General features: G+C 38.8%; 1 protein-coding gene across 1 annotated transcript in view; it reads right to left on the reverse strand.

The window, feature by feature from the left end:
- The window catches only part of FSHR (follicle stimulating hormone receptor), a 78,239-nt gene that overhangs the window by 27,120 nt on the left and 34,884 nt on the right, over positions 1-16,235 (reverse strand). Inside the window, exons 3-4 of the mRNA XM_008501146.2 lie at positions 652-726; positions 200-274 (exon numbers count right to left, since the gene is read on the reverse strand). Of these exons, the coding sequence (XP_008499368.1) occupies positions 200-274; positions 652-726 (150 nt within the window). The remainder of the gene's footprint in view (positions 1-199; positions 275-651; positions 727-16,235) is intronic.

Here is a 16,235-nt window from a genome sequence, read left to right on the forward strand (position 1 = left end):
TTGTGGGCTCCTCCATGGAGGATGCTATATTCAGCTTTTCTGAGGACTGTGTTAAGGTCTGGGTTGACAATGTGCAAACAGTAGCAAGGAGATGGCATTATTCTGTTTTATGACAAAAAGTGCTCAGCACAGGTTGCATAGAAACACATCTGTATCATTCTGAATGACTACAGTGCTTGCAAAGAGAAAAAGATCTTACAAATATCTGAGGTTTGGAAGGTGCTGAAAAGCATCTTGATCAATGTACACAAGGTTGTTGGCCTTCTCAATTCTTCTGCAAAGAGAAAATGAAACATCAGAGGAAATATGTTAATATATTGATATTAAAATATTTGTTGTAGCCCCGTGATGTAGTGGTACTATACACTGAGATTTTCTTTTTGACAGCAGAAAATCTGAATGGTTGCAAGAAGCAGCCTGCCACAGAACAGCAGATGTCACCACCTTCAGTCATATATGGTTTGAGGATGACCAGGGAAAGAAAAGGACATCTAGATGGGAAAATGGAAAAGACAAAGGGAGATTTCAAATGTTCCTGTATCACTATGAATTCTTCAGCTCTTACCTGAAGCCAGCTTCAAAAACTTTAATACTTGCCTGTAATGAATCTTTATAATTATGTCCATTGAATTCAGATTGCTCATTACTTACATTTCATGTAGCTGGGGAAGGTTGGAAAACACATTTGCTTCTATGACCTCCAAGACATCATTCTGTGAGACCTCTCTGAAAAATAATTTAAAAGTCAAGATATTTCAAGCCATAGTGTAGCAGAGAATGGACAAGTGGAAAATTCACATGGAACTTCTTCCTAGATTACCAATGAGTTTTAAAACCAAGGTGGATATCAGATGAGAAAACAGACTCCAGAAACAATGCTGAGCTGCCACAAGGTAAACATCAACCATCAGGAACAGATATCTTCTGAGGCTGATGTTTGTAACTGTAATGACAACCCTGCACTTCCCAGGGTAATAGAAGTCAGGGTCTAAATATTATTTTCCACTGGATCTCGGGCATCACTAATTAATGACAGAGATTTAATTAAATCTTTTAACTCTTTGAAGAAAACAGACAGTGAAATGTGACTGAAATAAAAACAGTGGAAAAGCTCCCAAGAAGTGTGACACAGCCTCAGCAGTAGGACGTGTTGCTGTCTTGATTCAATGTGAACTACAGAGATTAAAATTAAACCACCAGCAGACACATCCTTACTGACAGGAGCTGGAGACCACAGATGTGAAGAAATCTTCCACATCTTGGAAAAAACCCTATTTGATCTCTTCTGTGTATTGTTAATACCCACTTACAGTCACAGGACTGCAGCATAGAAATGTTTTTCTGTTATCAATACACCAGAATGCATCTCCTGTGGGTCCAAAGTATGTACTCCTTCGCTTCCTTAATCTGTGAGGTGGCAAAATCTCTAGTGTAATTAAAAGCTCAGGAGTTCTTCTGGTGCATCAAGAGGGAATTACTGCAGTGCAGCCTATCCCAATTACATCCCTCATGCTGGTAGTGACCAGGAAAGTCAAGCCAAAGACAACTAAGTCAAAGGACTGCCTCCCCTGCAATTTTTTGTGAAGTGTACAAAAATGTAATTTCCATGGCTGAGGTCAACTGTAAAAAGTAAAATTTGTAATATAGGTATAGTTTGGAGATAGTGTGCTGTTATATTGGGTTTTTCAGCAAGGTAACTTAATAAATCTCCCTCTACTCTGCTCTCATGAGACCCCACCTGTAGTACAGTCCTGGGCATCCCAGCATAGGAAGGACAAGAAACTACTGGAGTGAATCCAGAGGAGGGCCACGCAGATGATCAGAGGGCTGGAGCACCTCTGCTATGAAGACAGGTTGAGAGAGTTGGGGTTGTTCAGCCTGGAGAAGAGAAGGCTCCAAGAAAACCTTCGAGCAGCCTCCCAGGACAGGGGAGAATGGTTTCAAACTGGAAGAGGGCAGATTTAGCTTAGACCATGGGAAGAAGCTCAAGATATTCACTGGAACAGGTAGCCCAGGGATATTATGAATGTGCACTCTCTGGAAGTGATAAAAGAGCAGGCTGGATTGAGCTTTGAGCAACCTGGTCTAATGGGAGGTGTCCCTGCCAAGGGCAGGGGGATTGGGACTGGATGATCTTTAAGGTCCCTTCCAACCCAAACCATTCTATGATTCTACAAACTGTGCACATTGTTGGAATTAAACCTTGGATAAATATTCAGATTGTAAATCAACGAGCACTTGTCCTGGATATATTGTTATTTTGCCATTATGGTGGTTGTAAATAGATCTGAACAGGCATGAGGTAAACACTAGATTATAAGGATATATTCAAAGTAAAAAAAAAAAATCACAAACATTATTACAATATAAAAAGTATTCCCCTTCCTTCTGACTAACAGCTGAACAGTATCTGACAAATTATTTGCCCATATAAGATGAACAAAAGAAGATAAGCCTTGCAAAAGAAGATAAATTGTTCTTACGACCTTTCTACTTTAAAAAACACCTCAGTGGTTTGATAGTTTTTAGTTTAACAAGAGTGTCTTTCTTCCTTTTCCTCAAGATTTTTTACAGAAGAAATCCAGTTCACCATTGCTCTCAGAGCTTCAAACTGACTGGAGAAAAAGAAAATAAAAGTATGTGAGGACTGATAATTGGTGTGGGGTAGGGTACAGTGAGCACTGTGTTTGTTTAGCAGCAATGAACCACCAGGTCACAAAGTGAACATGTTTCTCTCTAGTGTTTAGTTTCCAACAGCAACAAAATTCTTCCAACTGAGATTGTGATTCTTTCACACCATGGAAAGTATGCAGTTGTTGCAAGGAATGCTGCATTCAAAAGCTGTGTTTTAAAAAATTCCTTTTGTCTTTCTGTTTTCTTTTAAAATGATGTATTGTAAGGCATGTGGTAGAAGCAATCAGCCCCTGTGCTGTATTTTCATGGCAGTACAATGTACTTGCTTAGTTACATTCTAGAAGATTTAGCAACATGGGAGATGTCTCAGACTTCTAAAATTTGGTTTGGTTTCACTTGTGCTCCTTTTGGGTGACCAGCATTGTATTTGCCACTTCTCACAATCTAAAAATGAGTTGTCTGGAAAACAAATTCAGAACATTTAATACCAAGAAATCTATTTAGCTAGAAAAGATTTTCATGCCACTAAATATCTCAGGAAAAAATGTTGGAGATTTGCCTTAAACAGGAAAAAAAATTATTAAGAGACCATAATACAGTAGCAACCTTACTCAACAGATAGAGCTATTGAGAGTAATATTTTTTTTATGATACCATGCACTACATAACTTTGGAACTCCTTGGACAATGCACCTCTTTCAATGGAATTATTAAAACTGACTGTGTCTGTATCAGGAGAGTGTTTAGCATTCCAAAGATAGATCTGGGTTATGGCCTGTGTTTTGGTTCAGGAAATGGATGATAAAGATCTGATAAAAGTGCACGAGCGGTCCATGACTCTTTCGATGGCTTTGGGAGTGCATGGTTAAGGAAGAAAAAAAGAGAGAGGTAAAAATATAGGAATCTATAAATTGTTTTTAAAGATTAAGTTTTAACTTATTTAACATTAATTAACACTTGTATGAGGGAAGTGTTTCAGATATTTGGGAAAAGACTGGACTTTCATTCTAATATTCCCTCCCATTCACAGGTGCAAAGGTGACAGTAGTTTTTTGAGCATGTAGTGAAAATCTGTCCATTTGAAGTTATTTTTGCTGGCTTGGAGCTCAGGCAAATAACTACTGCAGCTGTTGTGATTATGAGTTTCTCAAGATAAGTAAAGGGAACAAGAGGGAATGTTGTGAATGGCAGATGGATGTAACCCTTCTGGTGCTGGGCTTCATCCTCTGTATTCATGGGAGTGCAGTAGGTGAAGGAAAAGGCCACCTTTTGTCCCCAGTAGTGAATTGTGCATCCTCTGCTACAGACTCTCTGGGAAATCCAGTTGGTGATGGTCTTTACTCATCATCATTCTTTAGAGATGAATCTCAGTTTACAGTACTAAAGTGCTGTTCTCTGACAGAAGGCCATTCCTATTCTTGTCCTTTGAGGTGTCCTTATACATGTTACAGCTGTCATTCAGGTAAGAAGGATACATTTAAAAAAAACCAAACATTCAGTTTAGGAGATCAGTCACATGCTGCATTCAAGCCAAACAAGTCTGGGCTTTGGTTGCATAATTTGCATGAACAATTTATTTGTAACCTAGCAAAAATGCACGCCCTGCTCATGAGAAGCCCAAAGAACACTCTTGGACACAGGTGTCTCTGACATTACAAGTACAAACCACTGCTGCTCACATCAAACAACCAGCTCAGCAGGCTCAGATTCCTGTGAAGAAGAGTAAATAATACCTGCAGCAGCAGCTACAACCAGAAACAGGGTATTGCTGGCTAGTATTTGTGCAAGTGGTTTGTCTCACAGTGTAAATACAAAGAAATGATTGCTCATAATGCATATCTTATTCCATGTCATCACAAAAAAAGATGGGACTGTTACTATGTTGTTTGCTTGTAATGAATGATACTATTATCTCTATGCTAGCTATCACAGCAAATCCAGATGGCACTTTGGGAATCATTTCTAATGCATGCAAGACTTTGAATAGATGGTATGTGAAATAATCAGGGGCAATATCTTAAAAAACCCCTAAATCTCCAAACCCACAAACCCCCCAGTGGTTGCAAAGTGCTTAGTTATGTGCCCAAGCTTAGTTGCCGCAGTGTGCACTACTCTATTGAAATCAGCAGTGATCCTCAAAAACATCAATTGCTTACTCAAACACAGCCTAAAAGAGGAAAAACTGTTCAGTAAAATTGTTTGTATTTTTCTTCAAAGATAATGTAAGATTTTAAGGTATGACAACATCACACGACTAAAGAATTTCCTCTAATTTGTCACTAACATAGCAAACTGTAAACATAATTGCCTATTCACAAGCAGCTGACTGCTGTGTGGCATTGCCATGGGTGACAGCCAGAGCCAGTGACAGGAGGGAGATGGAAAAGGAAGAGGAAGAGAAAGGTGCTGGCTAGTGGTAGTTTGTCTTAGCTAGTCTTAGCTAGGTTTAAGCTGTCTGCAAAGCTGCCCTTAAGCAGGGCTAGGGATACATCTTCATGACAGTTGTGACAGAGCCCAGTGTGAAGCCTCGTAAGTATTCCTCTTCAAACCAGCTGCACTCAACATGCGACCCATAAAAATCAAGATACATTGAAATGGCCTTTTAAACAATTCTATTAACAAGGAATTCATAGTTCACGGCAGTTTCTTTGTAGTTCTCAAAAAAAAAAAAAAAGTCTCTTAGGCCTATCAAAGTCTTACAGCAAAAGCAGGACTATATTAAACTCACAAACTAATGGTCTTGCAGATGAGTGGTCTCACAGTTCAAAACAATGAAAGAGTAAGACAGGGCATTTATATGGCTTTTCTGAAAAGAATTCCTTTCAGGATCAGAGGGGGGCACACAGACAGGGATAAGGATATTTTTTCCCCTGCTGGGAAATGTCCCTACTTAAAACAAAATGTGTGTATGTATGTGTATATATACAGATACAGAAGTTTAACATGGATGAGTAAGTGGAAAATTGTGTCAAAAAAAAGAGAAAAGCATAATCATGACAGAAGACAAGCTCAGGGGCAGATGACAGGATCAGTCCTGTCAGGGACAAAAGCCCAGGGACTTTTGCTCTCAAGCAAGAGCAGCAGCAGGAATGACATAGAGAAACTGTTGTTCAACTGGTGACCACAGTAAATGTGGGATTTCTAGATTTTTGGACTTCATTTCCTCATGGCAGACCAGCAGAGGGGGCTGCCCTGTGCATAGAGATTTCTCTGGCACCTTGCCCACACACATGGCATGTGGTGTGAAGGGATAATTTCCCCCTCTCGAGATGCTCTGTCCTCCTCTGTAGAGCTGACTGCAACCTAATCTCTGCAAACTCCTGCAGCTTTCATTAAATTCCCTTCCAGAGCAGGTTCATGAATGGGCTATAAACTTGATATGGTCACGGTATATTTCATGTGATACATCATCACTGTGTCTTCCAGCCTTTTACCCTCAGTCTTTAGGACAGTATTTTTGTGGCATAAATTGTCTTTGGATTTCTTATGAACATTTTTTTCCACTTATAGGTACCTGCAATTAGCAGTGCTACAGGGGATATCAGATACTCATTCCCAAGAGCAGGTGGACTCTTCACTGGGACAAATCAATAGCTTCACAGTGATTTTAGGGAAAAGAGAAAAAAAAAAGGCTAAATCTTTTCCCTTATATAAATACTCTTTAGACTAATTTTCCAGATCAGCTTTATGTGATGGTTTGACTGATTTATGCCACAATTTATGTCAAGCTTAAGGATTAGCAGTCGTGTGGTATCAGATAGGCAATCCTGCCCAGCACTCACAGGATGAGCATCCCTGGGAACAGCCAGTTTGTGATGTGTCTGAACTAAAAACTTAAACACTTGGCTACCTTTGTCTTTATGTTATAAATGAAAGAACTCTTAATTTTTTCAGTTTGATCAGAAACAAGTCAGTCTGAAATATTTTGAAAACTTCCCTCTGAAGTGACAACAAAATGTTACTACATTGATTTAAACAGGTGACAAAAGAAAAGCTATTTTTTCTTAAAAGTATTAGAGACTTTTGACCTTTTAAAAATAGGTAGTTGACACTTTCTCCTGTCACTTTCTTTGTGAACATGAAACACTTGTCTCCTTACCATGATTTATTGAACACGAGAGAGTTACAGACTAATATATCCTAGCAGTTATTAACATTTCAAAAACAAATTCGAGCACTGACTGTTCTTATAATTGCTTTACTTTGCTGAAAATAAACACATATGTTGTACTGACCTTACTAAATAAATGGGATAACCATTTGAGTAACTGATTATTAATACTGACTTCACCTTTAGAGCAAAATAGTGCATATGTAAGTCTTTGAAGGAGTCTAAAATTGTGTCCAATATTGTGTCTTCCTTCCTTCTCCAAGGGGCATGACATCCTCATTGATTCTCAAATAAATCAGTGCAGGCATGGGAAAAATAAAATGCAAATTTCTGTACAGTAGACAGAAGCAAAGGGGATTTTATTTCTGTCTGTGCTTGAGTACCATGCCAGTAATCCAGAGGAAAGCCTGTTAAGAGTTTAGTTGCATCAAATTAACTGTCCATGTAACAGTTTTAAATTGGTCTCTCTAATGTGAAAAAGCATGTGATTAGACTGCAGACTTGGAACCGATAATGACCGGATACAACCGCAGAAGCTGCATCATTATAAGAATTGATTTTATAATCAGTGAAGTTTGGGTGGATAGATGTGTCCTCACACTCCAGCACTAAGGGGATGTATTACACTACTTTCAGTTTACTGCCAGCAAAGCAGAAAATGTATGAAGCTTCGTAAAGTCAGGAGAGCAAGGACTGAGTATTTGTAGGAAATGGCAGCTTTCCACAGAAATGCTGACTTCATGGAGGCAGCACGGAGAGGTGGGGTGTGGAATTCAGTGCCCTCCAGCTCTGGGGGCAGACATACTTGCTGCTCCCTAGATTTGGGCATCACTGCATTTTACCTTTGACTATGACAGCTTATAGGGAAGGCAGAAATATGTCTCTGGAAAAGGACACCCACCCTAGAGATGAAACTTCTTTCTTAGACACCATGGATTCCTGAGGATCTTGAGACTGTGCTGGTAGGCAATGATAGTTGTTCAGCTGAGGAACTCACTTTCTTGTTCAGAAATACTGACAAAAGCTTCATGTTCATATCATAATTCCTTCCATGGAAATAGGCTAGCAGCATTTATTGCCACTTAGATTTTATTACTTTGCTTTTGAATTTGATAGCCAGCATATGATGAGTAGTATTATCAAGATGATCTCGGGTAGTGAGAAGATTACATTTGGGATACACTGAAGAGAGCAGCTGAATGAGGAAGAGAGGAAAATAATTTCTGAGGAAAAACAATAAGCATGTTGTTTTGTCCAACTGTCTTGGATCTGGAGGACATGAGGCTTCCAGGACACCCTAGTGACAGCCTTTCCAAGCAGACAATCTTGAAGCAGATATTCCCAGACCCTTCAACAAGACAGTTTTGAAATCATAAAATCATGGAATGGCTAGGGTTGGAAGGGACCTTAAAGATCACCTAGTTCCAACCCCCTGCATGGGCAGGGTCACCTCTCACTAGACCAGGCTGCTGAAGTCCACACCCAACCTTGTCTTGAACACTTCCAGGGAGGTTCACAGCCATAACTTCCTTGGGCAATCTGCTCCAGTGTCTCACCACACTCACAGGAAAGAATATCTTCCTGATGTCTAACCTAAGTTTCCTCTCTTCAAGTTTTAAACCATTCCCCCTCCTCCTCTCATTACACACCTGTGTAAAAAGCCCTACCCCAGCTTTCTTGTAGGCCCCCTTCAGATCTTGGACAGTTGCTATTAAGGTCACACCAGAGCCTGCTCTTCTCTGGGCTGAACAACCCCAGCTTCCTCATCCTATATCTTCATAGGGGAGGTGCTCCAGCCCTCTGATCATTTTAGTGTCTATTCTCTGGACACATTCCGGGGGCTCTATGTTTTTATGTTGGAGACTCCAGAACTAGACACAGTACTCCAGGTGGGGTCTCATAAGGGCAGAGTAGGGGAGGATGAATCTCCTCCCTTGACTGACTATCTATGCTTCTTGTGATGTGCTTGGATGAAATTCCTTAAGGAAGTGTGCATGGACAGGAGATTTCACTGGAGGACAGCTCATTACTAACTCCAGTGCATTACAGAAACAGGAAGACCCAGAATAGCAAGTGCCTCAGATATGCACATTCAAACTTTTTAGCTCAGTGGGAAAATTGTGAAAATATCCCTTACTTCTCAGTTCTGGCATTAAAAATCTTACCAGGCTTGCTGCAGAATTCTAAATATTCACCAGAGCAAATCATGAAGACTGTTACACCCACTTAAGTGAAGATAAATTTCTATGACTTGATCCATCATGAAAATAATATTAGTATTACCTAACATTAAACACAATTATGGACGTCTTCCAGCTGCTAACAGCATCAAGTACTGCTTTCCAATGTCTTCCTGAAGGGATTTTGTTTTCTCTTATTCAATATTACAATCTCACTGTGATGTTCTTTATCCAGCACAAAGATTTCTGTCTTCTTTTTATTTTCACTAATTCTTCCCATCTATAAAGTCTTGTGGGTTGTATCTAACTGAGGTCTTGACCCTATAAACTCTAATCCCTGTGTTTTGGCTTGAGGCTCAGCCAATACCTTGCTGCATAAATATTTGCATGATTGGTGCCCTCAGATGTAGCCTACCTGGAAAAGGGATCTTATGCTTCCAAAGTTAAAACCAAACCTCTGCCTTCTAGCAGACTGCCAGAGAAAGCACATAGACCAGCAAGAAGCTACTGAGTTGTAATCTTTAGAAAACAAGTGTTATTTCTCTGATTGCAATACTACACTATATAAACAGAAAAAAATTACCATTAAACCGAAATCTACAGATACCTAATTGGAGGATGCAGAGATGACATATCATACAAAATGGGAATTACATACAATCCTTACCCCTTTTGCCAAATGGCTAATGGCAGCAAAGAAGAGTCTGATTGAATCATCTAGAGTCTTATTTAACAAATAACTGAGCAGATATCCTCTATGAAACCCTGAAATATTACATGCTTCCAGTTGAGTTTTTCTGACACAAATAACCCTCCACACCTACAAACGCTGCAAGTCTTAATTGGAGGAAGGGAAAATGTCCTAAACCTTGGGCCAAAATGTAACCTTTTAATATGTTTCTATGTTTATGTGCATGCACATGATATTCTAATAAAGGCAATAAAAATAATAGAGCCATGGACACACAGCAGTGCTTACTCATTGCAGCCTTTCTGCACCTCTATCCCCTTTTACAAGGAGGTCACTCATGTACTCCAGGGAGGGCTTCTGCCAGAAACATGCTGTGCAATACAGTCTTGCAGAAATGTGAGACAAACAAAGGATTCCTGTTATCATCTTCTGCTGTAGTGCTTTAATAAGAAAGTCCTCGGACTGGACTCAGCTCTTTGCTGTGGAGCCCTCAGTACGGATCCAAGAGGAGTCTCCCTAGGAATGAGACAAAATGGTTGAGAACCCAAAGGTACTTCCCAGACACTTGAGAATGACCTGTTTGTTTCTTCTAAGTAAGAGCACTTTGATCTCCCTGGGAGTCACACTATAGGCCATGTATGGCTGGGGATATGGGAAGAAGCTGGAACTTGAGATGATGCAAAAAACTTTGTCCAAAGCAGTCCTTCCTTATTCATCAAGAGAAAAGTAAGAGGAATCTTTCTCCCCAGCCACAGTGCTTGAACAAGGAGGCTGGATGAGAAACATGGTCTGAATTTTAAAAATTATGTTTTCCTCAAAAGTTGCTGTGTCTATGCCTTTGCCACACTGTATTGCATATCCTTATATTTTTCATTCTGGATTCCCCTACTGATGTAAACAAACTGGAACTTTGTTTTTTCACAGCACACATGCCTAGAAATGAACTTTTTGTTTCCAGAAAAACACTTGGAAAAAAATACTTTTGAGGAAGGGGGAGGGGGGACAGGGTGGAAATTCCTGACGTGATCATAGGCCACAGAAATTACCATTTGAAATTGTCATGTTGGCAAAAATACTTAAAAAATAAAACAAAATGTTAAAATCCATAATTTCTGATTATTACTTTTACTTTAGTTAAGACTGAAGGAGATTTCAGACTCTGTAGCAGAAGGCATGGAAATCCATTGTTTTTAATATACATTTTGTTATACATTAGTATACATTTAGAAGAGTGCATATTTTCCTGTAATTTTAAATAGGTATTGCCTCTGGAAAGTACACACCTCAATATACAAATGGACACAGAAGTTCCCAAACTTAAAGGTTGTGACAACAATTTAGCTCTCAGATTTAAAGGAATATTTTGTGTATGTTAAGTACTGAATTAAAATCTGAAAGTCAACTGCTACATTTTTTCATCCATCAGACTGAAAACAAAACAGGTATTTTAGAGTATATTAACAGGAAAATAAAGAAACAAATATAACACATGATCCAAGCTGCCTCTGGAAGATGTTCTGCCTTGAAGTTACTCAAATGCCTAAGGATCTGGTCTGCATCACTGGAGAGAATGTTTTTCTCACATACAGAAAGGTTCAGCAAACAGAAGGCAACCATCAGTATGAGTACACACATCATTCTTCTACACAAAGGTATTAGGGTTTCGTTATATTCTTTCTGTTAGTTTGGAGATGGATCTGCAGGATGGCTCTGGTGAAGAGTCCGCAAAGGAAACCCTTGTGTTCCATGATCAGGTGGGAGACTTGGGTAAGGAAGATTTGGCAGCAGATAAGTACAAGGGCTTTTTGATTTGTGTTTCTCCTGGGGCTAAATTATGAGTAAGATGAAGGGAATACTTCAAAATGGCATGCTCAGGACTTGCCCAGATGTTTTGGATTCATGTTTTGGTTACATTGTTGGAGTAATTTTATTCTAAGTTGATCCTAATTAATTAATCCTAATTAATCCTAATTAAACATACTTCTATCTTTTTTCTCCGTTTTTTTGTTTTTTTGTTTTTTTTTTTTTTTTAAGTGACATGCTCTTCTTAGTAATCAATGTTATATCTTATTTTCAGCTAAATGAAACAATCTCTGTGAGTATAAAAGTCCCAAGAAGCCATAGAGAGAATACTCCATTATTTCTGAGATCTGTTAAAAGAGATTCATGCTACACAGTGGCTATATTTCTGCTCGATATTTTCCTTATGTGCTGATGGAGTAGATTTAAGGACTTTCATCCACTGAAGACCAAGAGAGGTAGAAAAACATTCACTTGGATATGAGCTGAACTCAGTACCTTCCTATCTCCCATCCATTGCCTCATACTCTTATATCCTCCTCCTCCTTAAAGACGTGCAGATGGGTGCTCATTAGGAGAGCTAAGATTTGTGCATGACATGATTTTCATTAGTTAGTAAGGTGCCTGAGTAGGAGAAGGAAGACCCTCATTAAATAGGAAAGAATGGCCTTGGTTTTACTTTGGGTCACATTTAGGTAAAAATTAGGGGGAAAATCTCTATTAAATGTGACTGGCAAAATCTTCCATTTATCCGCGGATGAGGCACAGCACAGAAAAAGCAATTTAGCCTTCCCACAGTGCTCCACAAAGGTGTGTGGTTGCACACTGAGACACCAGCTCTGGGTGCTTTCAAAAGCCACTGCAGCAATCCAAACTTGTAGTGAATCACCATATCCTGAGGGCACAGGCTGAGATCAACCTCTCATGGTACACAAGCCACCAGCCTACCCATGTGAAAATAAACCTTTCAGCAGACACACACAGACTGGATAAAAACAAGTGTACCTAGAAATATGAGGGGTTCCAAGTCCTATTTCTCTCTTACCTGAGTCATCCTCCTGCTACATGAAGCTTTTGTGAATTATCTTGCGTGGGCTGCAGGTTGGGGAGGGGGCACAAAACAACACAAATTCTACTTTGCCATTTGGCTCTAAAATCATGCAAAACTCACTCAACAGACAAATATAAGAACAAAATTACTACAAAAGAGGAAAATGTGGTAGCAAGGGAAAAAACTTTCTTGTTGCATCTTGTATCTTCATTTGGGTTCCAGAAAAATTCTGAATGAATTACATTTTAAAATTTGTTTAACTATGCTAATAGTCACTATGCACTAGTGGTTTTAGCAGCATTTTGACTTTGTGTGTACGACTCAAGAATTACCATAGCAACTTGCTTCCTAATTAGCCTTCAGTTACTAACCATCAATAAAACCAGACAAGGTCAGTGCTGGGGAAAGCTCTTTAGTTTTTTTTAAAGGCTACTGAGAGTTAACAATGGCAAGAAGAGGAGAGAGCTCCAGGATGATTTTCCCCAAAGCGTGGTCACTGTTCTGCTATTCCTCAGTCTCCTATGAACAGAAGTTGTGACAAATAAGATCTTTGCCACTTGCCTGCCTATAGAAAGCTTTTAATCTGTCAACAAATTCACAAAATATGGAGAACAGAAGCATCCTTAGATCTACAGATAAAAAGACACCTTACTGTCAGATTGCTGGGACTGATGCTGCCTGCGCATCACCAAAATCAAGCATAAATATGTCATAGATTTTTGTGAATATAGCTACATCTGAAATCAATCTCTCTGTAAGAGAAGGATCTCTGAAACTTGGAATATGGTGAGGCCAGTCAGCTCACAGGAAGGGGCTCCCTAGGATTTAAGCCTGCAAATCTCAGCTGAGGTCCCATTAGGAAGTCCTCCGTGTAGTGACCTGATCAATTGCCCATAATTAACACTATTTTCCTCTTATTTTTACAGCCTGTTTCAGCTGCTAACATATTATCTTTTATCCTTAAAGCACAGTGCCTGGCAGCACAGTATGATGAAAATGTAATGTGCTATCCAGAGGTACAGCATACTCTGGGTCCAGGGAATATAAAACATCCTCCTTGGTACAGATAGATGAAAGCTTATGAAAAGTCACTTGTTAGCATGTTTAAGCTACCAAGAAACAACAGGCAAACCCAATCTTATTTTTAAATAGTGTGTGTTGTCATTTCTGCCTAGGCAAGTGGCTGTTGTAGATGAACTGTGATCCATTTGCTTGCCTCTTTAAAAATGGGATGCCTTCTGGCTCTCTCCTTCCTCCAGAGGCTACCTCTCTACTGTGACTGTGCCTTCAGCTAGTTTAATTCAGTCCCCATATAAAATTCTCCACTATTCCTTGTTTTAATTAAGAAACTTCAGAGCATAAAGACAACATGGAGACACCATTCCAGGAGTTTGAGATGATCAGCCCATTATTCATTAGGTGCATATCTCCGCAGAGGAGGAGATTTCATAATAATTCCAGAAACTTTCTCTTGAACATCCTCCCTCAGCAACTGGCATCAGCAGCTCCCAGCTGCTAAATTTTAATCTGGGAAAACCACCAGCCTGTCCCTGTCCCCAGACAGTTCCTAATCCTCTGCATTGGATGTTACACAGAACAAACAGTGGTCACAAGGAATCTGGTTTTACACCTGGGATTGATAGGGCCAGAGGTGTCTTTGTTAGAAAAATTAAAATGCAGATCACTGATAACATTAAATGGTCAGCTGCCTCTCCACTGAGCAAAGCAGCCATCAAAATTTTAAGTCCTCATCAATCTTTTGACATAATAGAAATAAAAGCCATACAATACAACACTGGCAGGGAATCAAGAGCTCTGTCTTAGAAAATAAACGTCTTGGCTTCATCTCAACATTTGTCTTCCGTAAATGCTGAGGGTTTTATCAGCATTTGTATTCCAATGGGAGATAGTCCTTTGCTGCCATGTGCCAATTCCACTAACATTATTTCTGAAATAAACAGAAGAGCTAGATAAAATTAATACAGGAAGGTGTTTCTGAAATTCTGAAAATGAATTGCAACTTCTGATTTGGTGTCACCCTTCCACAATCTAACAGACAATATGTTTAGAAATGACAAGAGTAAATATTCAAGAAAATCCCATGTAGAGCAAATCAGGCACAGTTTCAAGTAGGTCATATCCTTTGCACTCACTCACTCACTCACTCACTCGTATAGTTACCTACACAGACAAGAGTAATTAAAAAAATATCTCATAAAAACCTCATTTCTCATGAAAAATGAACTTTCTAATTCATGCATGTTTTATTTTCTTTTATATAGCAGCACCTTTAAAAGCAAATACAGAAGCTGGATATATCAGGAAGGAGATGGCACTACGATGCCTCTAGGGACATGTTATGACCCAAATTCCCACAGAGTCACATCAATAGAGCTCTGTGGTGCATCAGGAACCTTGGACCCTCACCAGCCTCAGATAGAGGTGCTATGTAATCTGAACAGCCAAGTGAAGTGAAACTGCTGCAATTCTGAATGTTTTTTCTCAGAATTGCTTTATTATTTGATTTCACACAAGAATGTAGATTGCTTAAAATTTATTGGTAGAAAGATGCCTTTTTATACTAATCTTCTTAGAACTCTTTAAAAATTTTTTTAGTGAATATAATGTTGGTTGCTTTTATTAATTTTGTTTGAATCTTAATTTTGCATTTATTGTTCTATTTTCAAGTCAATATATTTTATTCTGAATTCTACCCATATTCTTTGGAGTTAATATGTAATTAATATATGAGAGAATTTTTAAAGCCAAATTATTGATCTCTGAGGTCCCTTCCAACCCAGCCTATTCTATGATTCTATAATTCTATGATTTAGGGATATTGAAACTGAATATATTTATTTTATCAAGAAAATGGCAACTATTTAAATAAGATTAATATTTTGAAACATGAGAAGAACCACCTTCTGTAATGAATGTGCTATGAGTTACATTTGAAAGTGTAAAACAGTATTAGAATCAGCAATTCTCTGTTCTGATATACATACATTAGTTTAATACATGTGTAATTCAGCCAGCTTAAGAAAAGTTTTATGTTTCTTAGTAAATATGTATATTTATATTTACAAAGTAATTTAATTGGTCACCGATTCTACCTTGAAAGTACAAGAATATTATAATACAATGCTATTTGAAACTTCCTTTACTTCAAAAGAGTGAACCTTCTGGAAGGAGGAGATAGAAACTGAAGAAGTGACACATTTTGAGGAAAAAAATTTGACTCTTCCAGCATCCATCTTACATTTTACTATGTTGGTTGTGTCCTGTCTCAAAACAAAAAACCCACCTGAAAGCATCTGAGATGAATCTCAGAAAGCTGGCCAGTGAGCAGACATGTCAGCCTGCTCATTATGCATAAAGAATAACCCATAGGAGAACAGAAGGAATGTTATAGTATGAATTCTGCACTATGGGACAACTATTCATTTCAAGGCTCTTAGTTATGTTGCAATAAAAAATAACCAGTTGCAATAATCAGCTTCATGCCTCTGGTGCAAGGATCTACAGTAGAGGTAAGGCTTGCAAAACTGATTGAGTAGGAGAAAGCGAGTATCTGGATGCACAATTCCAGCATGCCAAGCCTGCATCCCACCTGGGCAGCATCCTCTTCTGGTGGTGGTCGAGTGGTGCAGTGGTGGTAGCATTGTAAGAGAAAGCAAGTCTATTGACAAATTATCTTAATAATAGAGAAAAAAATTTCCTAATAATTCCTGAAGCTTTCATTTGGAGACTTTTTGATCACTGGAATGA

Source organism: Calypte anna, chromosome 3 (genome assembly GCF_003957555.1).
Source record: "Calypte anna isolate BGI_N300 chromosome 3, bCalAnn1_v1.p, whole genome shotgun sequence".
NCBI lineage: Eukaryota > Metazoa > Chordata > Aves > Apodiformes > Trochilidae > Calypte > Calypte anna.